General features: G+C 60.0%; 1 protein-coding gene and 2 long non-coding RNA genes across 3 annotated transcripts; all 3 read right to left on the bottom strand.

Annotated features, from left to right (window-relative positions):
* Positions 1 to 325: 325 nt before the first annotated feature.
* On the bottom strand, positions 326 to 1,896 carry LOC137440417 (uncharacterized). Its single transcript, XR_010987129.1, has 2 exons — positions 1,687 to 1,896; positions 326 to 1,040 (listed from the first exon to the last, which is right to left on the bottom strand). It is a non-coding gene; the product is annotated as an uncharacterized lncRNA (long non-coding RNA).
* Positions 1,897 to 2,516: 620 nt separating this feature from the next.
* LOC137440406 (uncharacterized) lies at positions 2,517 to 11,226 on the bottom strand. The gene is made up of 6 exons (XM_068136678.1): positions 11,164 to 11,226; positions 10,802 to 10,990; positions 8,802 to 8,990; positions 6,802 to 6,990; positions 4,802 to 4,990; positions 2,517 to 2,989 (listed from the first exon to the last, which is right to left on the bottom strand). Exons 2-6 carry the CDS (start codon positions 10,827 to 10,829, stop codon positions 2,856 to 2,858), a joined length of 729 nt encoding a protein of 242 aa, XP_067992779.1. The 5' UTR covers positions 10,830 to 10,990; positions 11,164 to 11,226; the 3' UTR covers positions 2,517 to 2,855.
* A 5,613-nt stretch (positions 11,227 to 16,839) lies between these two features.
* LOC137440940 (uncharacterized) lies at positions 16,840 to 18,947 on the bottom strand. Its single transcript, XR_010987255.1, has 3 exons — positions 18,639 to 18,947; positions 17,518 to 17,626; positions 16,840 to 16,888 (listed from the first exon to the last, which is right to left on the bottom strand). It is a non-coding gene; the product is annotated as an uncharacterized lncRNA (long non-coding RNA).
* Between the last annotated feature and the right edge of the window lie 5,766 nt (positions 18,948 to 24,713).

Here is a 24,713-nt window from a genome sequence, read left to right as displayed (position 1 = left end):
CCCAGGGCTGCAGGTACACTAAAACCCAGAGTGAGACCTCCCCAGCTCCTGCAAGACCCCAAAACCTGGAACCCCACAGAGATGCCTGACCCTAAACCCCACCACCTCCCCCCCGTCTCCATCAGGACCCTGCAGAGGCCCTCAGAACCATTCAGATACCCCCAAATTCCCTTTTCATACCCCCCAGGCCCACTTTAGATAACAGCAGACCCCTGTAACAGACTCCCAACACAGCAGGTCTGGGGAGGTCCTCCACCTCTGCCTGGGGAGCAGCTTTGCTGAGCTCCCTTCCAGGCTTTTTCCATTCCAAGAAAAAACAACACACCACAAGCACACACAAAGTTTTAATTGAGAGAGACACAGTTGATATTTCTATTTCCAGTTCAAACCCTCTGTGGCCTGCTCAGGCTGTGCTTTTCTATTCTGGAAGCATTTCAAGGTAACAGAGATCCAGGGGGAGTCAGGTCAAAGCCTTGCTGCATACAAATCACTGTCCTGCAAACAGCACCGCTTTTCCTCTGCTGGAACACCTCACACTCACACTTTCCCAGGGCTTTCCCTCCCCTCCAAGAACGTTCTGGCATTTCAAACATTCAGGTCTGCAAGCAGCCTTTGTGGGAGACTGCCCCCACCCCTCCCTCACTGCTCCTCTGCTGCACCCTTACCACCCCCACGTGGCATCACAGAAGGAAAGACAGCTGAGCGGCTACGCTCCTCTTCTTTTTATCACCCCGAGCTGGGGACAGCCTTCTGGGTAAGGTTTCCACCTTCAGCAACTGGCTGAGCTTTGCTCTCATCCACTAAACCCTTCGGTGGTTTCAGCTTTCTGAGCCTGTGTTGGCACAAGTCCTCATCAGGGCACTGCAAACAGAGAGAGACAAACCTTTCTTCTGTCCAAGAGATCCAGGAAGAGGATGGCTGAGCAGACACTTCTAAAGAAAGTAACTCACCTAAATCTCACATTTGTCCCAAGTTTGCAACACAAAAAACACTCTGTGAACAACAGAGCGGTGCTCCCACGGTGGTCACCAGCTTGCAAGCTACAGCAGAAATAAAAACCTTTTTATTACAGAAGCACTGGCAAAATTTTACAGACAAATAAGTGCTGTGATTGAGCTAAACTGTTCCCTGAAGAATCCCCCCTGGTGTTTAGGAGGGTTAAAAAGTGCAAAGAACGTCCACAACAGATGCTTAAGCCTAGAAACAAGCCAGGATGCCTGCAAGGGAAGGAGCAGTTGCTCCATGTGAAGACATGATGAGAAGCTTTGGAGAGTTTGATTTGAGTCTGCCCTCTCACCTGATTGCCTGGCACGTGGACTAACTGAAAACTGGTCCTTAGTGTCCCTGCTGAATACTGCTTCCATACCACTTAAAATTTCCTTCCAACTCATTAAAAGCACGGAGGCATCACATAAGAGCAAAAGAACAAAAATTATTCTCTCCCAAAGAAGAGGATCACTGGGAACACAAATTCACCCTTACACCTGTGGCATGTTCACCCTGAGCACAGAAAAGCTGTCCAGAATCGAAGCAAAATGGACTTCAAACGGACACAGTAAGAGCTGCGTGGTACCTCAACCATTTTGCACTAGTGCAAGTGACAATCCACATGGAAGAAGGATGGGATTCTTGCACAACAGGACTGCAGCTCATTATGCCAGGAGACATAAACAGGCAAAAAATCACCTGAGGCAGGCCTTTGATACAGCTTGTGGCAGCTGAAGGCTAGTCTGAGTGTGCTTTCCACATGAAGAATATCTGAAGGAGCAGGACAAGAAGTGATGATACACAGCAGTGCTACGTTCTGTCTGCCTTGACAAAGATTGCCAAAAGGACAAAAGAAGGCCTCGGTAGTGCCAATTCCTCCCTGCCCGAGGGAAAGAGGGATGCCCCCAGCCGGCCCTTCTGGCTGCAGCACAACACCACCTCTTCAGGAGCCCAGGGACTGACCTCAACCCTCTAAAGGTTTGTTCCTGTTAGCTGCCAAAAGCAGCCTCCCCAGCCCTGCTTACAGGGACCTGGGGCTGCTGCTGGGGACAGAACGGCACAGAAGGCTCCATAACTCGTCACTCAGGCCCCGAGTGCGGGGCTGTTAAGCTGACAGGGCGCCAAGGGAACAGGCTGCCATGAAGGCAGAGACCCAGGCCCTGAACTACAGGGGGGTCACCTTGCCGCAAGACGACTTAAGCGGCTTTGCTGTGTCCATCCAATCAAAGGAGGGGCAAGCCGAGCTCCCACCCCACTCGAGGCCTCCAAGGAGACTGCCGTGGAACCGCCCAGAGCCCCTCTTTCCCTCCTGGGAAGCCTAAGCTAAGCTACAGCCTTTTCTAAGGGACCTAAAGGACAAGCAGACTCAGGCACACAGAGGCAAGAGGGGCCACACACACAGCCCTTCCCAAGAGAGGGAGCAAGCTCTGGGCAGCCACTGGTGGGGCAGGCATCCTTAACCCCGAGCAGGAGAGCAGAGGGTCAGACCTGGCCCCCCCGGGGATGCATGCAGGTAGAGGGGCCTCAGGATGCCAATCGTTGTGACATGCCCCAAGTACAGGGCGTCACGCTGGCCAGGCCGCCAGCAGCCGAGAAACTGTTTAAAGGGCCCTCCCCTGCTTACAGGGGGGGCTGGGGTCCAGGCAGCTACACTTCCCCCCATACGGGCCGAGACGCCGGCTCGGACCCTCCTTACAGGGTTGCCAGTCTCCGTGCAGCCAAGGAGCTAGGTGGCAAAACGCCTACAACAGCAAAAGCAAAGACCGAGCCCTGCTTACAGGGAGGTCGCCCAGCACAAAGCCAACCAGGGCACCCTAACGGTGCTGGCAAAGATCTTGTGTTACCACAGCCAAATTGAGAGGGAGGTCTCATTGCCCAGGGCGCCTTTCTCCTGTCCTGCTCTTCAGCCGGACGCCGCTCCTCTTGCCTCGCCGCCTCTTGCCTCCGCCGTATGTTGCCTCGCCGCTCCGCAGCGGGCCTCTTCTTCCTTCTGTGCCAGCCACTGCCAAGGAAGGAGGACAGAGTTAGGCCTCAGTAGTGCCAGTTGCTCCCCGCCCGAGGGAAAGAGGGAAGCCTCCAGCCCCGCAGGCAGCTCCCCATGGGCACCCCCCGGCCAGCTACCCGCCCGCAGACACCCCCAGCTCTGCAAAGTCTTCCCGCTTTCGCTCGACTCACCCAAGCGGCGCACGGCACACTTCCGGTCGGGACCGCAGACGGGCGCCGCAGCAGACGCCCTGGGCAATGGAGCTGGGCATGCAACGCAGCGGCCAGAGCGGCTGCACGACCCTGCTTACAGGGGGCTGGAGCCGCCGCTGGCATTTCAAAGCACCCGGGATGCCAGGGCACTGACCGGGCCCTGACTTACAGGGCGGCCCTGGTCCCAAAAGGCCCACGGAGGCTCCTTCTCTCCGCTTCAGGGGCATCTTGACCCACACCCCGCTAGCCGGGGGGGGTGCCCCACACAGGCTGCCAGCTGAGCGCAAAGGCACTCGGACCCTGACCCCTCTTACGGGCGGGTCGAAACCCAGGGAGCTGAGAGCTTGGCCTGGCCCCGCAGCTACAGGAAGACAGCAGCCAGGCAGTGGGGCATCACGGCCAAAGGCCGGGGGGCTGTGGCCCCAGCCCCGAAGACGGGGTGGGGCGGGGGGGGAACAACACGCTAAGATAAGCCCCACACACTCCCTGGCCCCATGCCTCTGAAAGGCCGGGACCAGATCTACCCGCCCTGATTACAGGGGGGGTCCCTCCTTGAACCTCCCGCCGGACACCGGCAACACACTTCCCTGCCTACAGGGCGGTCGCTCTCGGCCCGGCACTCCCAAAAAGCCCCACGGAGAGCCACGGGCTCTGGCCTGCGCCCACTTACGGGCCGGCCCTCCTGGCTGCAGCACAACACCACCTCTTCAGGAGCCCAGGGACTGACCTCAACCCTCTAAGGGTTTGTTCCTGTTAGCTGCCAAAAGCAGCCTCCCCAGCCCTGCTTACAGGGACCTTGGGCTGCTGCTGGGGACAGAAGGGGACAGAACGGCACAGAAGGCTCCATAACTCGTCACACAGGCCCCGAGTGCGGGGCTGTTAAGCTGACAGGGTGCCAAGGGAACAGGCTGCCATGAAGGCAGAGACCCAGGCCCTGAACTACAGGGGGGTCACCTTGCCGCAAGACGACTTAAGCGGCTTCGCTGTGTCCATCCAATCAAAGGAGGGGCAAGCCGAGCTCCCACCCCACTCGAGGCCTCCAAGGAGACTGCCGTGGAACCGCCCAGAGCCCCTCTTTCCCTCCTGGGAAGCCTAAGCTAAGCTACAGCCTTTTCTAAGGGACCTAAAGGACAAGCAGACTCAGGCACACAGAGGCAAGAGGGGCCACACACACAGCCCTTCCCAAGAGAGGGAGCAAGCTCTGGGCAGCCACTGGTGGGGCAGGCATCCTTAACCCCGAGCAGGAGAGCAGAGGGTCAGACCTGACCCCCCCGGGGATGCATGCAGGTAGAGGGGCCTCAGGATGCCAATCGTTGTGACATGCCCCAAGTACAGGGCGTCACGCTGGCCAGGCCGCCAGCAGCCGAGAAACTGTTTAAAGGGCCCTCCCCTGCTTACAGGGGGGGCTGGGGTCCAGGCAGCTACACTTCCCCCCATACGGGCCGAGACGCCGGCTCGGACCCTCCTTACAGGGTTGCCAGTCTCCGTGCAGCCAAGGAGCTAGGTGGCAAAACGCCTACAACAGCAAAAGCAAAGACCGAGCCCTGCTTACAGGGAGGTCGCCCAGCACAAAGCCAACCAGGGCACCCTAACGGTGCTGGCAAAGATCTTGTGTTACCACAGCCAAATTGAGAGGGAGGTCTCATTGCCCAGGGCGCCTTTCTCCTGTCCTGCTCTTCAGCCGGACGCCGCTCCTCTTGCCTCGCCGCCTCTTGCCTCCGCCGTATGTTGCCTCGCCGCCTCTTGCCTCCGCCGTATGTTGCCTCGCCGCTCCGCAGCGGGCCTCTTCTTCCTTCTGTGCCAGCCACTGCCAAGGAAGGAGGACAGAGTTAGGCCTCAGTAGTGCCAGTTGCTCCCCGCCCGAGGGAAAGAGGGAAGCCTCCAGCCCCGCAGGCAGCTCCCCATGGGCACCCCCCGGCCAGCTACCTGCCCGCAGACACCCCCAGCTCTGCAAAGTCTTCCCGCTTTCGCTCGACTCACCCAAGCGGCGCACGGCACACTTCCGGTCGGGACCGCAGACGGGCGCCGCAGCAGACGCCCTGGGCAATGGAGCTGGGCATGCAACGCAGTGGCCAGAGCGGCTGCACGACCCTGCTTACAGGGGGCTGGAGCCGCCGCTGGCATTTCAAAGCGCCCGGGATGCCAGGGCACTGACCGGGCCCTGACTTACAGGGCGGCCCTGGTCCCAAAAGGCCCACGGAGGCTCCTTCTCTCCGCTTCAGGGGCATCTTGACCCACACCCCGCTAGCCGGGGGGGGTGCCCCACACAGGCTGCCAGCTGAGCGCAAAGGCACTCGGACCCCGACCCCTCTTACGGGCGGGTCGAAACCCAGGGAGCTGAGAGCTTGGCCTGGCCCCGCAGCTACAGGAAGACAGCAGCCAGGCAGTGGGGCATCACGGCCAAAGGCCGGGGGGCTGTGGCCCCAGCCCCGAAGACGGGGTGGGGCGGGGGGGAACAACACACTAAGATAAGCCCCACACACTCCCTGGCCCCATGCCTCTGAAAGGCCGGGACCAGATCTACCCGCCCTGATTACAGGGGGGGTCCCTCCTTGAACCTCCCGCCGGACACCGGCAACACACTTCCCTGCCTACAGGGCGGTCGCTCTCGGCCCGGCACTCCCAAAAAGCCCCACGGAGAGCCACGGGCTCTGGCCTGCGCCCACTTACGGGCCAGCCCTCCTGGCTGCAGCACAACACCACCTCTTCAGGAGCCCAGGGACTGACCTCAACCCTCTAAGGGTTTGTTCCTGTTAGCTGCCAAAAGCAGCCTCCCCAGCCCTGCTTACAGGGACCTTGGGCTGCTGCTGGGGACAGAAGGGGACAGAACGGCACAGAAGGCTCCATAACTCGTCACTCAGGCCCCGAGTGCGGGGCTGTTAATCTGACAGGGTGCCAAGGGAACAGGCTGCCATGAAGGCAGAGACCCAGGCCCTGAACTACAGGGGGGTCACCTTGCCGCAAGACGACTTAAGCGGCTTCGCTGTGTCCATCCAATCAAAGGAGGGGCAAGCCGAGCTCCCACCCCACTCGAGGCCTCCAAGGAGACTGCCGTGGAACCGCCCAGAGCCCCTCTTTCCCTCCTGGGAAGCCTAAGCTAAGCTACAGCCTTTTCTAAGGGACCTAAAGGACAAGCAGACTCAGGCACACAGAGGCAAGAGGGGCCACACACACAGCCCTTCCCAAGAGAGGGAGCAAGCTCTGGGCAGCCACTGGTGGGGCAGGCATCCTTAACCCCGAGCAGGAGAGCAGAGGGTCAGACCTGGCCCCTCCGGGGATGCATGCAGGTAGAGGGGCCTCAGGATGCCAATCGTTGTGACATGCCCCAAGTACAGGGCGTCATGCTGGCCAGGCCGCCAGCAGCCGAGAAACTGTTTAAAGGGCCCTCCCCTGCTTACAGGGGGGGCTGGGGTCCAGGCAGCTACACTTCCCCCCATACGGGCCGAGATGCCGGCTCGGACCCTCCTTACAGGGTTGCCAGTCTCCGTGCAGCCAAGGAGCTAGGTGGCAAAACGCCTACAACAGCAAAAGCAAAGACCGAGCCCTGCTTACAGGGAGGTCGCCCAGCACAAAGCCAACCAGGGCACCCTAACGGTGCTGGCAAAGATCTTGTGTTACCACAGCCAAATTGAGAGGGAGGTCTCATTGCCCAGGGCGCCTTTCTCCTGTCCTGCTCTTCAGCCGGACGCCGCTCCTCTTGCCTCGCCGCCTCTTGCCTCCGCCGTATGTTGCCTCGCCGCCTCTTGCCTCCGCCGTATGTTGCCTCGCCGCTCCGCAGCGGGCCTCTTCTTCCTTCTGTGCCAGCCACTGCCAAGGAAGGAGGACAGAGTTAGGCCTCAGTAGTGCCAGTTGCTCCCCGCCCGAGGGAAAGAGGGAAGCCTCCAGCCCCGCAGGCAGCTCCCCATGGGCACCCCCCGGCCAGCTACCCGCCCGCAGACACCCCCAGCTCTGCAAAGTCTTCCCGCTTTCGCTCGACTCACCCAAGCGGCGCACGGCACACTTCCGGTCGGGACCGCAGACGGGCGCCGCAGCAGACGCCCTGGGCAATGGAGCTGGGCATGCAACGCAGCGGCCAGAGCGGCTGCACGACCCTGCTTACAGGGGGCTGGAGCCGCCGCTGGCATTTCAAAGCGCCCGGGATGCCAGGGCACTGACCGGGCCCTGACTTACAGGGCGGCCCTGGTCCCAAAAGGCCCACGGAGGCTCCTTCTCTCCGCTTCAGGGGCATCTTGACCCACACCCCGCTAGCCGGGGGGGGTGCCCCACACAGGCTGCCAGCTGAGCGCAAAGGCACTCGGACCCCGACCCCTCTTACGGGCGGGTCGAAACCCAGGGAGCTGAGAGCTTGGCCTGGCCCCGCAGCTACAGGAAGACAGCAGCCAGGCAGTGGGGCATCACGGCCAAAGGCCGGGGGGCTGTGGCCCCAGCCCCGAAGACGGGGTGGGGCGGGGGGGAACAACACGCTAAGATAAGCCCCACACACTCCCTGGCCCCATGCCTCTGAAAGGCCGGGACCAGATCTACCCGCCCTGATTACAGGGGGGGTCCCTCCTTGAACCTCCCGCCGGACACCGGCAACACACTTCCCTGCCTACAGGGCGGTCGCTCTCGGCCCGGCACTCCCAAAAAGCCCCACGGAGAGCCACGGGCTCTGGCCTGCGCCCACTTACGGGCCGGCCCTCCTGGCTGCAGCACAACACCACCTCTTCAGGAGCCCAGGGACTGACCTCAACCCTCTAAGGGTTTGTTCCTGTTAGCTGCCAAAAGCAGCCTCCCCAGCCCTGCTTACAGGGACCTTGGGCTGCTGCTGGGGACAGAAGGGGACAGAACGGCACAGAAGGCTCCATAACTCGTCACACAGGCCCCGAGTGCGGGGCTGTTAAGCTGACAGGGCGCCAAGGGAACAGGCTGCCATGAAGGCAGAGACCCAGGCCCTGAACTACAGGGGGGTCACCTTGCCGCAAGACGACTTAAGCGGCTTCGCTGTGTCCATCCAATCAAAGGAGGGGCAAGCCGAGCTCCCACCCCACTCGAGGCCTCCAAGGAGACTGCCGTGGAACCGCCCAGAGCCCCTCTTTCCCTCCTGGGAAGCCTAAGCTAAGCTACAGCCTTTTCTAAGGGACCTAAAGGACAAGCAGACTCAGGCACACAGAGGCAAGAGGGGCCACACACACAGCCCTTCCCAAGAGAGGGAGCAAGCTCTGGGCAGCCACTGGTGGGGCAGGCATCCTTAACCCCGAGCAGGAGAGCAGAGGGTCAGACCTGGCCCCCCCAGGGATGCATGCAGGTAGAGGGGCCTCAGGATGCCAATCGTTGTGACATGCCCCAAGTACAGGGCGTCACGCTGGCCAGGCCGCCAGCAGCCGAGAAACTGTTTAAAGGGCCCTCCCCTGCTTACAGGGGGGGCTGGGGTCCAGGCAGCTACACTTCCCCCCATACGGGCCGAGACGCCGGCTCGGACCCTCCTTACAGGGTTGCCAGTCTCCGTGCAGCCAAGGAGCTAGGTGGCAAAACGCCTACAACAGCAAAAGCAAAGACCGAGCCCTGCTTACAGGGAGGTCGCCCAGCACAAAGCCAACCAGGGCACCCTAACGGTGCTGGCAAAGATCTTGTGTTACCACAGCCAAATTGAGAGGGAGGTCTCATTGCCCAGGGCGCCTTTCTCCTGTCCTGCTCTTCAGCCGGACGCCGCTCCTCTTGCCTCGCCGCCTCTTGCCTCCGCCGTATGTTGCCTCGCCGCCTCTTGCCTCCGCCGTATGTTGCCTCGCCGCTCCGCAGCGGGCCTCTTCTTCCTTCTGTGCCAGCCACTGCCAAGGAAGGAGGACAGAGTTAGGCCTCAGTAGTGCCAGTTGCTCCCCGCCCGAGGGAAAGAGGGAAGCCTCCAGCCCCGCAGGCAGCTCCCCATGGGCACCCCCCGGCCAGCTACCTGCCCGCAGACACCCCCAGCTCTGCAAAGTCTTCCCGCTTTCGCTCGACTCACCCAAGCGGCGCACGGCACACTTCCGGTCGGGACCGCAGACGGGCGCCGCAGCAGACGCCCTGGGCAATGGAGCTGGGCATGCAACGCAGCGGCCAGAGCGGCTGCACGATCCTGCTTACAGGGGGCTGGAGCCGCCGCTGGCATTTCAAAGCGCCCGGGATGCCAGGGCACTGACCGGGCCCTGACTTACAGGGCGGCCCTGGTCCCAAAAGGCCCACGGAGGCTCCTTCTCTCCGCTTCAGGGGCATCTTGACCCACACCCCGCTAGCCGGGGGGGGTGCCCCACACAGGCTGCCAGCTGAGCGCAAAGGCACTCGGACCCCGACCCCTCTTACGGGCGGGTCGAAACCCAGGGAGCTGAGAGCTTGGCCTGGCCCCGCAGCTACAGGAAGACAGCAGCCAGGCAGTGGGGCATCACGGCCAAAGGCCGGGGGGCTGTGGCCCCAGCCCCGAAGACGGGGTGGGGCGGGGGGGAACAACACACTAAGATAAGCCCCACACACTCCCTGGCCCCATGCCTCTGAAAGGCCGGGACCAGATCTACCCGCCCTGATTACAGGGGGGGTCCCTCCTTGAACCTCCCGCCGGACACCGGCAACACACTTCCCTGCCTACAGGGCGGTCGCTCTCGGCCCGGCACTCCCAAAAAGCCCCACGGAGAGCCACGGGCTCTGGCCTGCGCCCACTTACGGGCCGGCCCTCCTGGCTGCAGCACAACACCACCTCTTCAGGAGCCCAGGGACTGACCTCAACCCTCTAAGGGTTTGTTCCTGTTAGCTGCCAAAAGCAGCCTCCCCAGCCCTGCTTACAGGGACCTTGGGCTGCTGCTGGGGACAGAAGGGGACAGAACGGCACAGAAGGCTCCATAACTCGTCACTCAGGCCCCGAGTGCGGGGCTGTTAAGCTGACAGGGCGCCAAGGGAACAGGCTGCCATGAAGGCAGAGACCCAGGCCCTGAACTACAGGGGGGTCACCTTGCCGCAAGACGACTTAAGCGGCTTCGCTGTGTCCATCCAATCAAAGGAGGGGCAAGCCGAGCTCCCACCCCACTCGAGGCCTCCAAGGAGACTGCCGTGGAACCGCCCAGAGCCCCTCTTTCCCTCCTGGGAAGCCTAAGCTAAGCTACAGCCTTTTCTAAGGGACCTAAAGGACAAGCAGACTCAGGCACACAGAGGCAAGAGGGGCCACACACACAGCCCTTCCCAAGAGAGGGAGCAAGCTCTGGGCAGCCACTGGTGGGGCAGGCATCCTTAACCCTGAGCAGGAGAGCAGAGGGTCAGACCTGGCCCCTCCGGGGATGCATGCAGGTAGAGGGGCCTCAGGATGCCAATCGTTGTGACATGCCCCAAGTACAGGGCGTCATGCTGGCCAGGCCGCCAGCAGCCGAGAAACTGTTTAAAGGGCCCTCCCCTGCTTACAGGGGGGGCTGGGGTCCAGGCAGCTACACTTCCCCCCATACGGGCCGAGATGCCGGCTCGGACCCTCCTTACAGGGTTGCCAGTCTCCGTGCAGCCAAGGAGCTAGGTGGCAAAACGCCTACAACAGCAAAAGCAAAGACCGAGCCCTGCTTACAGGGAGGTCGCCCAGCACAAAGCCAACCAGGGCACCCTAACGGTGCTGGCAAAGATCTTGTGTTACCACAGCCAAATTGAGAGGGAGGTCTCATTGCCCAGGGCGCCTTTCTCCTGTCCTGCTCTTCAGCCGGACGCCGCTCCTCTTGCCTCGCCGCCTCTTGCCTCCGCCGTATGTTGCCTCGCCGCCTCTTGCCTCCGCCGTATGTTGCCTCGCCGCTCCGCAGCGGGCCTCTTCTTCCTTCTGTGCCAGCCACTGCCAAGGAAGGAGGACAGAGTTAGGCCTCAGTAGTGCCAGTTGCTCCCCGCCCGAGGGAAAGAGGGAAGCCTCCAGCCCCGCAGGCAGCTCCCCATGGGCACCCCCCGGCCAGCTACCTGCCCGCAGACACCCCCAGCTCTGCAAAGTCTTCCCGCTTTCGCTCGACTCACCCAAGCGGCGCACGGCACACTTCCGGTCGGGACCGCAGACGGGCGCCGCAGCAGACGCCCTGGGCAATGGAGCTGGGCATGCAACGCAGCGGCCAGAGCGGCTGCACGATCCTGCTTACAGGGGGCTGGAGCCGCCGCTGGCATTTCAAAGCGCCCGGGATGCCAGGGCACTGACCGGGCCCTGACTTACAGGGCGGCCCTGGTCCCAAAAGGCCCACGGAGGCTCCTTCTCTCCGCTTCAGGGGCATCTTGACCCACACCCCGCTAGCCGGGGGGGGGTGCCCCACACAGGCTGCCAGCTGAGCGCAAAGGCACTCGGACCCCGACCCCTCTTACGGGCGGGTCGAAACCCAGGGAGCTGAGAGCTTGGCCTGGCCCCGCAGCTACAGGAAGACAGCAGCCAGGCAGTGGGGCATCACGGCCAAAGGCCGGGGGGCTGTGGCCCCAGCCCCGAAGACGGGGTGGGGCGGGGGGGAACAACACACTAAGATAAGCCCCACACACTCCCTGGCCCCATGCCTCTGAAAGGCCGGGACCAGATCTACCCGCCCTGATTACAGGGGGGGTCCCTCCTTGAACCTCCCGCCGGACACCGGCAACACACTTCCCTGCCTACAGGGCGGTCGCTCTCGGCCCGGCACTCCCAAAAAGCCCCACGGAGAGCCACGGGCTCTGGCCTGCGCCCACTTACGGGCCAGCCCTCCTGGCTGCAGCACAACACCACCTCTTCAGGAGCCCAGGGACTGACCTCAACCCTCTAAGGGTTTGTTCCTGTTAGCTGCCAAAAGCAGCCTCCCCAGCCCTGCTTACAGGGACCTTGGGCTGCTGCTGGGGACAGAAGGGGACAGAACGGCACAGAAGGCTCCATAACTCGTCACTCAGGCCCCGAGTGCGGGGCTGTTAATCTGACAGGGTGCCAAGGGAACAGGCTGCCATGAAGGCAGAGACCCAGGCCCTGAACTACAGGGGGGTCACCTTGCCGCAAGACGACTTAAGCGGCTTCGCTGTGTCCATCCAATCAAAGGAGGGGCAAGCCGAGCTCCCACCCCACTCGAGGCCTCCAAGGAGACTGCCGTGGAACCGCCCAGAGCCCCTCTTTCCCTCCTGGGAAGCCTAAGCTAAGCTACAGCCTTTTCTAAGGGACCTAAAGGACAAGCAGACTCAGGCACACAGAGGCAAGAGGGGCCACACACACAGCCCTTCCCAAGAGAGGGAGCAAGCTCTGGGCAGCCACTGGTGGGGCAGGCATCCTTAACCCTGAGCAGGAGAGCAGAGGGTCAGACCTGGCCCCTCCGGGGATGCATGCAGGTAGAGGGGCCTCAGGATGCCAATCGTTGTGACATGCCCCAAGTACAGGGCGTCATGCTGGCCAGGCCGCCAGCAGCCGAGAAACTGTTTAAAGGGCCCTCCCCTGCTTACAGGGGGGGCTGGGGTCCAGGCAGCTACACTTCCCCCCATACGGGCCGAGATGCCGGCTCGGACCCTCCTTACAGGGTTGCCAGTCTCCGTGCAGCCAAGGAGCTAGGTGGCAAAACGCCTACAACAGCAAAAGCAAAGACCGAGCCCTGCTTACAGGGAGGTCGCCCAGCACAAAGCCAACCAGGGCACCCTAACGGTGCTGGCAAAGATCTTGTGTTACCACAGCCAAATTGAGAGGGAGGTCTCATTGCCCAGGGCGCCTTTCTCCTGTCCTGCTCTTCAGCCGGACGCCGCTCCTCTTGCCTCGCCGTCTCTTGCCTCCGCTGTATGTTGCCTCGCCGCTCCGCAGCGGGCCTCTTCTTCCTTCTGTGCCAGCCACTGCCAAGGAAGGAGGACAGAGTTAGGCCTCAGTAGTGCCAGTTGCTCCCTGCCCGAGGGAAAGAGGGAAGCCTCCAGCCCCGCAGGCAGCTCCCCATGGGCACCCCCCGGCCAGCTACCCGCCCGCAGACACCCCCAGCTCTGCAAAGTCTTCCCGCTTTCGCTCGACTCACCCAAGCGGCGCACGGCACACTTCCGGTCGGGACTGCAGACGGGCGCCGCAGCAGACGCCCTGGGCAATGGAGCTGGGCATGCAACGCAGCGGCCAGAGCGGCTGCACGACCCTGCTTACAGGGGGCTGGAGCCGCCGCTGGTATTTCAAAGCGCCCGGGATGCCAGGGCACTGACCGGGCCCTGACTTACAGGGCGGCCCTGGTCCCAAAAGGCCCACGGAGGCTCCTTCTCTCCGCTTCAGGGGCATCTTGACCCACACCCCGCTAGCCGGGGGGGGTGCCCCACACAGGCTGCCAGCTGAGCACAAAGGCACTCGGACCCCGACCCCTCTTACGGGCGGGTCGAAACCCAGGGAGCTGAGAGCTTGGCCTGGCCCCGCAGCTACAGGAAGACAGCAGCCAGGCAGTGGGGCATCACGGCCAAAGGCCGGGGGGCTGTGGCCCCAGCCCCGAAGACGGGGTGGGGCGGGGGGGAACAACACGCTAAGATAAGCCCCACACACTCCCTGGCCCCATGCCTCTGAAAGGCCGGGACCAGATCTACCCGCCCTGATTACAGGGGGGGTCCCTCCTTGAACCTCCCGCCGGACACCGGCAACACACTTCCCTGCCTACAGGGCGGTCGCTCTCGGCCCGGCACTCCCAAAAAGCCTCACGGAGAGCCACGGGCTCTGGCCTGCGCCCACTTACGGGCCGGCCCTCCTGGCTGCAGCACAACACCACCTCTTCAGGAGCCCAGGGACTGACCTCAACCCTCTAAGGGTTTGTTCCTGTTAGCTGCCAAAAGCAGCCTCCCCAGCCCTGCTTACAGGGACCTTGGGCTGCTGCTGGGGACAGAAGGGGACAGAACGGCACAGAAGGCTCCATAACTCGTCACTCAGGCCCCGAGTGCGGGGCTGTTAATCTGACAGGGTGCCAAGGGAACAGGCTGCCATGAAGGCAGAGACCCAGGCCCTGAACTACAGGGGGGTCACCTTGCCGCAAGACGACTTAAGCGGCTTCGCTGTGTCCATCCAATCAAAGGAGGGGCAAGCCGAGCTCCCACCCCACTCGAGGCCTCCAAGGAGACTGCCGTGGAACCGCCCAGAGCCCCTCTTTCCCTCCTGGGAAGCCTAAGCTAAGCTACAGCCTTTTCTAAGGGACCTAAAGGACAAGCAGACTCAGGCACACAGAGGCAAGAGGGGCCACACACACAGCCCTTCCCAAGAGAGGGAGCAAGCTCTGGGCAGCCACTGGTGGGGCAGGCATCCTTAACCCTGAGCAGGAGAGCAGAGGGTCAGACCTGGCCCCCCCGGGGATGCATGCAGGTAGAGGGGCCTCAGGATGCCAATCGTTGTGACATGCCCCAAGTACAGGGCGTCACGCTGGCCAGGCCGCCAGCAGCCGAGAAACTGTTTAAAGGGCCCTCCCCTGCTTACAGGGGGGGCTGGGGTCCAGGCAGCTACACTTCCCCCCATACGGGCCGAGACGCCGGCTCGGACCCTCCTTACAGGGTTGCCAGTCTCCGTGCAGCCAAGGAGCTAGGTGGCAAAACGCCTACAACAGCAAAAGCAAAGACCGAGCCCTGCTTACAGGGAGGTCGCCCAGCACAAAGCCAACCAGGGCACCCTAACGGTGCTGGCAAAGATCTTGTGTTACCACAGCCAAATTGAGAGGGAGGTCTCATTGCCCAGGGCGCCTTTCTCCTGTCCTGCTCTTCAGCCGGACGCCGCTCCTCTTGCCTCGCCGTCTCTTGCCTCCGCTGTATGTTGCCTCGCCGCTCCGCAGCGGGCCTCTTCTTCCTTCTGTGCCAGCCACTGCCAAGGAAGGAGGACAGAGTTAGGCCTCAGTAGTGCCAGTTGCTCCCTGCCCGAGGGAAAGAGGGAAGCCTCCAGCCCCGCAGGCAGCTCCCCATGGGCACCCCCCGGCCAGCTACCCGCCCGCAGACACCCCCAGCTCTGCAAAGTCTTCCCGCTTTCGCTCGACTCACCCAAGCGGCGCACGGCACACTTCCGGTCGGGACTGCAGACGGGCGCCGCAGCAGACGCCCTGGGCAATGGAGCTGGGCATGCAACGCAGCGGCCAGAGCGGCTGCACGACCCTGCTTACAGGGGGCTGGAGCCGCCGCTGGTATTTCAAAGCGCCCGGGATGCCAGGGCACTGACCGGGCCCTGACTTACAGGGCGGCCCTGGTCCCAAAAGGCCCACGGAGGCTCCTTCTCTCCGCTTCAGGGGCATCTTGACCCACACCCCGCTAGCCGGGGGGGGTGCCCCACACAGGCTGCCAGCTGAGCACAAAGGCACTCGGACCCCGACCCCTCTTACGGGCGGGTCGAAACCCAGGGAGCTGAGAGCTTGGCCTGGCCCCGCAGCTACAGGAAGACAGCAGCCAGGCAGTGGGGCATCACGGCCAAAGGCCGGGGGGCTGTGGCCCCAGCCCCGAAGACGGGGTGGGGCGGGGGGGAACAACACGCTAAGATAAGCCCCACACACTCCCTGGCCCCATGCCTCTGAAAGGCCGGGACCAGATCTACCCGCCCTGATTACAGGGGGGGTCCCTCCTTGAACCTCCCGCCGGACACCGGCAACACACTTCCCTGCCTACAGGGCGGTCGCTCTCGGCCCGGCACTCCCAAAAAGCCTCACGGAGAGCCACGGGCTCTGGCCTGCGCCCACTTACGGGCCGGCCCTCCTGGCTGCAGCACAACACCACCTCTTCAGGAGCCCAGGGACTGACCTCAACCCTCTAAGGGTTTGTTCCTGTTAGCTGCCAAAAGCAGCCTCCCCAGCCCTGCTTACAGGGACCTTGGGCTGCTGCTGGGGACAGAAGGGGACAGAACGGCACAGAAGGCTCCATAACTCGTCACTCAGGCCCCGAGTGCGGGGCTGTTAATCTGACAGGGTGCCAAGGGAACAGGCTGCCATGAAGGCAGAGACCCAGGCCCTGAACTACAGGGGGGTCACCTTGCCGCAAGACGACTTAAGCGGCTTCGCTGTGTCCATCCAATCAAAGGAGGGGCAAGCCGAGCTCCCACCCCACTCGAGGCCTCCAAGGAGACTGCCGTGGAACCGCCCAGAGCCCCTCTTTCCCTCCTGGGAAGCCTAAGCTAAGCTACAGCCTTTTCTAAGGGACCTAAAGGACAAGCAGACTCAGGCACACAGAGGCAAGAGGGGCCACACACACAGCCCTTCCCAAGAGAGGGAGCAAGCTCTGGGCAGCCACTGGTGGGGCAGGCATCCTTAACCCTGAGCAGGAGAGCAGAGGGTCAGACCTGGCCCCCCCGGGGATGCATGCAGGTAGAGGGGCCTCAGGATGCCAATCGTTGTGACATGCCCCAAGTACAGGGCGTCACGCTGGCCAGGCCGCCAGCAGCCGAGAAACTGTTTAAAGGGCCCTCCCCTGCTTACAGGGGGGGCTGGGGTCCAGGCAGCTACACTTCCCCCCATACGGGCCGAGACGCCGGCTCGGACCCTCCTTACAGGGTTGCCAGTCTCCGTGCAGCCAAGGAGCTAGGTGGCAAAACGCCTACAACAGCAAAAGCAAAGACCGAGCCCTGCTTACAGGGAGGTCGCCCAGCACAAAGCCAACCAGGGCACCCTAACGGTGCTGGCAAAGATCTTGTGTTACCACAGCCAAATTGAGAGGGAGGTCTCATTGCCCAGGGCGCCTTGCCCATGTCCAGCTGTTCAGCCCGGTGCTCCTCCTCTTCTCAGCTCCTTTCGCCCCCCCACACCTTGCCTCTCCGCTCCATAGTGGGGCTCTGTGCCAGCTGCCTCTGAGGAAGGAGGACAGAGTTAGGCCTCAGCAGTGCCAATTCCTCCCCGCCCAAGGGGAAAAGGTATCACTGCTCCTCCATCACTACAGGGTTTTTCTGTTTAAAATGTCCTTTCTCTCCTTGCATTATCTTAGCTTCTATTTTCAACATTTTCATTCTCTGCCCTACAGATTTCCTTCTCAATTCCAGGCATAATTTCCCTTCCTCCCGTCCAAAATGGCCTCTGTTTCCCTCCCAAACATCCCCTTTCCTCCTTCCACCTTTCCTCAGCTCTTCCCTCCCATGCCTTTCCTCCCCCTCACTCTCCCTCCTAAATAAGCTGTGATTTTCCCTCTCAAATCCTCGTTTTTGTCTCCCATAGGTTAACTTTCCTCTTCATTTCTGTATCTTGTCTCACAGATATTTGCCTTAAGTCTTCCCTCCAAGCTGCTTCCTGTGTCCCCTCTTCTTTGCTCAGGTTTTCTCAGGACAATTTTCACCTTCTCCCTGTGGGTTGCCTCCGGTTCCCTCCATGCCCGCTCTGCCCCCAGCACATTGCCTCAGCTTTTCCCTCCGAAAGCTTTGGCTTTTATCCTGTATAAACTGCCTCCATGTTTTCCCTCCAGGATGTCACCTCTGCTCTTGCTTACCTCAGGGCTTTCTCTGTTTGCATTTTCTGCCCCACAGATCCTCTCAGTCTCTGTGCCCAAATGTCACTGCTCTGTCCCTGAGTCTGCTCCCTGCAGAGCTTCGTTCTGCCTGAAGGAGCAAACAGCAGAGGCACACTCAGGAGGTGCTGAGCTACAGAGGGAAGTGCCTCAGGTTTTAACGAAACAGAAATTGTCCCCGAGCTGATTCCCCTGCCCCCGGCCGGTCTCACCCTGCGCCCTCACGAACCTGCCCAAGCCCCTGCGCTGCCTGCCCTGCCCTCCGGCATCCGCAGCTCTGCCCCAGGAGCGGATCCTCCCAGACCCCAACCCCAGCGCAGCTGCGGGCTGCGGCCCGGCCCGGCCCTGCCCCGGCCGCTTCCCGTTCCCGCCCCGGCAGCTCCTGAGGCGCGCGGCGCGCGCCGGCCCCTCTGGCGGGAAGGGCGCACAGGTGAGGCCGGGACCCTCCGGGCGCTCACAGTCCCCACAGCCAGGCGCCTCCCCTTGCCTCAGGCGGCGGCCGCGCGGGAACAGCGCGCGCTGGTGCCTGTGGCGCGGGCAGGGCGGGAAAGCCGCCGCGCGGGAACCCTCAGGGCGCTCACAGCCCCCAACACCCCACAGCCCCCCCCCCGCCGCGGCGCCTTCTGTGGCGCTCACAGACACAGCCCCCCCCAGACCGGCCACCCTTAATGTCCTTTTATTAAAACCAATACAAACACGTGTATGTTCCGGGCTGGAGATGACAGCACCTCAGACACTGCCTACACAAACTCCTCCCTTCAGCTGCTGCAGCTCTGCCCCAGCCCAGCCCCGTTCCCTCTCACGCACCTCAGCGCTGCCTTCAGGGCTCCGCCACCCCCCGCGCTGCCCCAGCGCTGCCCCTGCGCTTCGGGAGCCGTCCTCGCACCCAGCCCGTCTACCGGCGCCTCGGCTCAGCCTTCCCCGCAGAGCCGGAACTCCCCCAGCCGCTGGAATGCCCTCCGAGCCGCCCTGGCAGCCCCCCCTCGTGTTCATTGCACTGAGGACATCTGCACCGACGGGCGGTTGAAGCTGCACGGAGAGCGCCTCAGGCTCTAAGCTCCCGCAGGTCTCCCCGGGCCAGCCCTCCCTGTCCCCGCTCGCACCTGGGCTCCTGTCCCTCGCGGATCCGCCAAAGCCCCCCTGAGGCGCCTGCCAGGTCTCCATCCGCCGGAGCGCTGCCACAGCTGCCCTCTGAGCGCAACTCCCAAGTTCAGCGGCGCCTCTGGCCGGGGCCGGTCCCGCCCGGGCCGGGCGCCTCTGGCCGCTCGAATTCTCGCGCTGAAGCCCTGGGAGGAGCCCAGGCCCCGCCCCCGGCCCCGCCCCGCGCCTCAGGGCGCTCAGTCTCCTCCGCCGGCGCTGGCGCGCACCCCAGAGAGCCTTCGGGCACCCCTGCTGCTCCCTCTATGAACTGTATCTCCATCTGCAGTGTTCTGAGCGGCCCAGGAGAGACCTCACAGTTACAGAAGGGAATTTAAAACGTCCCTCTCGGCCGCCCCAGGCCGCCCCAGGCCCCCCCTGCTCGAGCCCCCCCCGCTCCCTCTCCCGCACCTGCCCGGGCCCTGCCTCAGGGCGCTCCGCGGTGCTTGCCAGAGCTCAGCGCCGGAGCTCTGCCCCAGCGCCGCCTCCGCACTCCGCGGCCGCAGGCTGAGGTTGAGCTCTGGCGGCAGAGCCGAGCGCCTCTGCCCCTTGCAGGTCTCGCACCGAGCCCGGGCCGGAGGGGCAGCGGCCGGCGCCGAGCGCTGCGGTGCGGCAGAGCGCTGGGGCGGGGAGCCCCGGGGCGCACAGACCCCGGCCCCGGCCCCGCCGCGGTGCTCACAGCGGCCCCGGCTCCGAGCCGCCCCCCCCCCCAGCGCTCTTCCCCGTCCCTCAGAGCTCTCGCAGCCGCTCGGCACACCGCAGGGCCGCCCCTGCCTCCCCCGCCCGGCTGTGCCCCCGGCCCCCTGCCGCGCCTGGGGCTGTCCTGCCTTGGAGCTGTCCTGTCCCAGCAGCACCCTGGCCCCCTGCGGCCAAAGGAGGAGGCGGGGAGGCAATAACAATATTAATGATTTATTGATCCAAACGCCGCCGCGCAGGAGACACAGAGCTCTGCCTCTCCGAGCAGGGCTCCCAGGGCTGACAGCCCCGACATCACTTTGCAGTCAGCGCATTTAGCACTGGCAATCACCCATCTCTTCTGTCTATTGCTCTCCTCACTTAAACCCTTTGATGGTCCCCTCTTCATCTGGTGTCTTCAGTGGAATTGCAGGATCTTAGATTTTGGGGTCTCCCAGCATCGGGGGGGCTCACTCTGGTGTTCATTGTCCCCCCCCCCCCATGTGAGGAAATGGCCTCAAGTTGTATCAGAGGATGTTTAGGTTGCCTGTTAAAGAAGCTTCTTCACTGAAAGCTTCTCAAAAGACTGGAATAGTTTCCCCAGGGAAGTGGTTGAATCCCCATCCCTGCAGATGCTTAAGAGACAAAGAGATTGGGATGAGACTTGGCAGTTTGTGAGCTGTTGGGACTGCGGAATCTGAAAGGCCTTTTCCAACCCAAACGATTCTATTATTCTATAAAACACTCACCTGCAGACAAGCTGATGAGCAACTTCCCTCTGATGAAAAGCTTCTGGAGACTGTGAGAAACTCACTGCTGAAAACTTATAACCAGTTTATTATAAAATAAAGGCAACACAGCACTGGGCGCAGAGCGAGCTTGCTAGAGCCGCACCCCCACAACACGAGGTGAGCTGATAGAGACGGCAAACAGACATATTCATATATTAAAGCGTACATATTCATGTATTCCCCAGCACGCTCCCACCCCTCTCCATCAGGACAGACCAAACCTGCACTTTTGACCTGGCCAGTCTTTAGACCTGTTGGCACCTCCCCTTTCCCTCCCAATACCCCACACAATACAGACCATCAGCCCAACGATCCAGCCCCACGCTCCCCAGTAATCCCCCTTGCGAAAGCCAAATATTATAACCAGTTTCTCACAATCCCTCCCCTTCTTTCTACTACATTTGGCTTGAGCCATAATAACCTAACTTGGCAACAATTCTACAACAAGCAAAAGGATTCCCAATTTCAACTTCCTGGTAAAGGGAATGGGATAACAACTGATGTTCCTTGCCTGAAAGTATTTCCTCTTTTACTTTAATAGGTGCCATACACAGTGAGTGGCTATGCTATATATACCAATACCTGGGTGACACCTTTCTCCCTCTGAGTGGTTAATCCTGGGCATTAGGAGTCCAGTTTGACTTGCAACTCCACTCACATGGCCTATGGGGTTGCTGCCCACAGCCATGGTTCTAGATCTTCTTTGTGGCAATTACAGAGGTCTACCCGGCCTTGCCTCCTTCAATCCCACCAATGCTCTGCTCGGACCGTGTCTCCTTCCCTTGTCCAGGGAGGTTGTACCAATTTCGAACCCCGACCTCTTTCTAGTTTGTGATATTTTCAGGCAAGGACCATTACCACTCCTATTCTGATACTGGAACTCATCTTTATGTCCTCCATTTGGGGTACCTCAGTCCATTCAGTGGATGGATCCAGCAGTCCTTTCTGTATTGCAGTCCCTGTGGTCCCACTAGCCGAACACAGTTTTTGGTACTTTAACACAAAGAACACAGATGAATCCTCTGTCCTAATCACTTCAAATTAGAACTACAACAGCATACATTTATAACCACACACACTCTCAGCACATCGTTGTAGTGCAGCAGAAAAATTTACCATCACTTTTCTAAATAGCCAGTTTACCATTACACTTTACCCATCCCCAATGACATCAAGTCCCAGGATCTTTTATACACCGAATGAAATCCTTGGTATTTTCTTGCAATGCAGATTCGATGTCACACAATGTCAGATGTTTCAAAAGGTGGGTTTGTCTCGCTAGTTCCAGAGCCTTCAGACCAGAGGTGTTACAGGTGCAAGTCAGCCAGGTTCAGAGGCACATTCCTGAAGTGCTCCTTTTACTCAGGAAGCATGTGTCCACCCTTGTTCTGCAGTACGGACAGCTGGATCTGTTGTTAACAAAACCAAGAAAAGATCCTTCCCAGGGGGAAATTAGTGACTCTCCTTTCCAAGTTGTTATTAACACTTTACCCCCAGCTTCAGTCCCATATACATCAGGAATCCCAAAGGTGGGATCTGAGACCAGAACAAAACAAAAAGCCGCTTTCTGGGCCTCCTCTACTAGTAAAGGTCACTGATAAGCAAATTGGCCCTCACCTACTTACAGAATCTAATAACTTGGAACAATGCCCTACAGGATTTTTAATTCCAGTCCAGTCCTGGGTCAACACCCCATATAGATGTACAAAAAGATCAAATTATTTGTCCATGTCAGGCAAATTTAAAACAGAGCATCAATCAACATTCTTTTATTTATCCAATCACTCATCGTCTTCTGGACTCCATTAATATTACTATTGAGGGCTAATTTATCATATAAGACTTCTACCTTTTTTTCCCTCTCTATCCATAATCACCAGTACCCTTACAGCAGTTACCAACATTCTAGCTTTTGCCTTCTGTTTCTCTACATCCCTCCTTACAAACACCTTCCGAGCTTCACGTAGTAATTCCTCTAAACCTCTGTAGTGCCAATCCTCAATCTTTTCCAATTTCTAATATCTGCCCATGGTTTTGCCACAAACTGCATCCTGAGAAGTATCACCCCAGCTGCAGAACTGGGATCTATTCCAGAATAGAGCTGCAAACTTCTCTTTAATCCTAGCATCCACCCCATAGGAGGCTTCCTCTGATGCTCACTATAGGCTTTATCAAAATTTCTGGGCACAGCTTCAATTCCTTGTCCCATGTTCTGTCTCCCCTGAAGCTGTTGATGGTCCCACTGAGGATCTTGATTAGGCCACTTCTGATTTCTTGGTGGCCCCCCCGCTCTGATTTTACCTCTCCCATATTCTCACGCCAGCCTGTCTGCCTTTTCCTTGTATATGTCCTGAAATATGGGAACAGGGGTAGGGCGTGAAGCCCTGATCCAAACAGCAGCATATGCAGCTTAAACCATTTTTTTCTTTGATTTTCCTTCTCTCAACTCATCATCCCAATACTATAATATGATCCCCAAGGCGCTCTCTGAGGTGGGGATGGGAGGCAGTTCTGATGACTTGCTTTTGTCCCGTTCTCCCGATCACTAATCACTGCCCGGGGGTCAAAACCGAGCGGCGGCAGTTGAAGCGCCGGCTCCGAGCCGCTAGCCGGCTCCCTGCGAACGACCGACCCCCCTCGCTGTGCCGATCCCCTGCAAAGTCCAACCGCAAAGAAACCTCACCCGCCGCAGCCCAGGTCCCTGCCCTCCCTCCTGCGGAGGCCTGAAACCACGGAAAAAAACCTCCCCGAAGCAGGGCCCTCAAACCGAGGTCCCCCCCTAGAAACCGGGACGTCAGACCCGCGAGCGTGACCGCGCCACGGGCCCCCACGGCCCCGGCCCCTCCAGAAACCGGACCGCAGGATACCAAACCCCCGAGACCGGGCCCCTCACCGCCGGGACACCGGGACGCAGCGCCGGTCGCCCAATCCCTGCCCCACGTGGCAGAACCAGCCCACCCACAATCCCCCCACTCCCTTTGATTCACCCCCAAAAAGGCACAAAATAAAGCAAACTGCCCAGCCAGCACCTCCTGCCTTTCACAGCAAGGACTGAACATTGCAGCTTTGGCCAAGACTATCAGCCCAAAGGAAGGTCTGGCGCCTGAGGAGCTAAATGCAAGTGAACCATCTGACACCACCACAGTCCTGTGAATGTTGCAAAGCAGTAGTGCATGCAGTATAATAATTCGAAAGTTAAGGGCTGCTCAAGCTTTACACAAAAGTATAAAAGTTCAGAGGGAAAGCCAACTCTTGCATGAGAATAAAAGTAAAAAAAAGAATAGGTTGGAAAAGACCTTTGAGATCAGCAAGTCCAATCTATCACCCAACACCATCTAATCAACTAAACCTGCTGCTGCATATTTTAACAGCAATGAAATTCAGTTACTTGTCATTTAAGAGCCTTTACCTTTTTTGCTACCCACTTAATGACAACTGCTACCCACAATATTTTCCCTGCAGTAAAAAATTCCACCATGGAGATCTTAGCTGAAGCAACACTGCTGATTAGTCTCACTAGGCCAGAGGCTACTCCCCATCTCTGCAAACTTCGTGTAAGAGACTGGTTGCTTGTTTTGGTTCAGTGTTGCTAGAACACAAAGCCAACAACTGACATCACTGCCACAGCCATGCAGCATCAATTGGACCGCAAGACTAGACAGAGGTTTCCTGCTTTCTTCCACACCTGAATGTGGAGCTGATTCCAATAAATTTGGCCTAACCTCTGCACGTGTGCTCAAACCCATGGCCTGGGAGACAGAACAGTTCAGACAGCCCGAAGACCACCAGAACCCTTCCAGTGACAGTACTGGGCATGCACACCACTGCTGGGTGGAAGCTGTGGGTAAGCAAAACTAATCACAGAACATGCTAAGTGATTCTCAGAAGAGAAATGAATATATAATGTGACCAAATGCAAGAGGAAAGACTGCCAACGTTGGACCCACTGAGGTGGAAGATGAGTTGGCCTTCAGGACGCTGCAGGTCTGTGGTGGTGGCAGCTATCTCAACTGACCCTTTCTTCTTTCTTTCCTTTCTTTTTCTCTCTCCCCCCTTTGCATTTGCAAATTTGCTGTCAGGCAAATAAAAGTTACTTGGTGCTTGACTCCATCTTGAGTCTTAATTCTGTTCTCTGGTCTCTGACTGTGCAGAGAGAGACAGTGTGACATGAAAAGCAGGGGGAGAGGGACTGGAAAAGGAGGGATGCAGGGTGGTGAGAAAGACTCAGCACAGGGGGATGGGGAAAGGAGGAACAGAAGGGGACCTAAAAAGGAGGGGGGAAAAGGGGGCTACAAAAGGTGTGACACAAGGGGAGAGTGGGACAGGAAAAGGTAGGACACAGGAGCAAACCATGCAGTTTTGAACCAGAGCGCTTACTCATCTGAATAGCACACAAAGCAAAACACTCCAGGTTATAAGATGAAGAGCCTAGCCCAAATTTCCTTTGTTTTGTGAGGGACTTGCAGAGAGTCGTTGAGGGGGCAGTAGGTATCCCCCTACACCCTGGAGGGTGCCTGCTACAAGAATTTTGGGGTGCCATGTAAGTGTAAAGCACCATGCTTACCTCATACCTGC

Source organism: Melanerpes formicivorus, unplaced genomic scaffold (assembly GCF_026170545.1).
Source record: "Melanerpes formicivorus ecotype bairdi unplaced genomic scaffold, bMelFor1.0.p_v2 SCAF_4, whole genome shotgun sequence".
Lineage (NCBI taxonomy): Eukaryota > Metazoa > Chordata > Aves > Piciformes > Picidae > Melanerpes > Melanerpes formicivorus.
Note: the sequence above shows the minus strand (reverse complement) of the source record. Positions and strands in the feature narration are given on the sequence as shown.

Bases quoted from the DNA above. Each gene is read 5' to 3' on its own strand.
- LOC137440406 (XM_068136678.1), bottom strand. From the start codon at position 10,829: ATGAGACCTCCCTCTCAATTTGGCTGTG. The intron at 6,991-8,801 runs GTAACACAAGAT...CTTCCTTGGCAG, and splicing joins TCCCTCTCAATTTGGCTGTG to TGGCTGGCACAGAAGGAAGA. The intron at 4,991-6,801 runs GTAACACAAGAT...CTTCCTTGGCAG, and splicing joins TCCCTCTCAATTTGGCTGTG to TGGCTGGCACAGAAGGAAGA.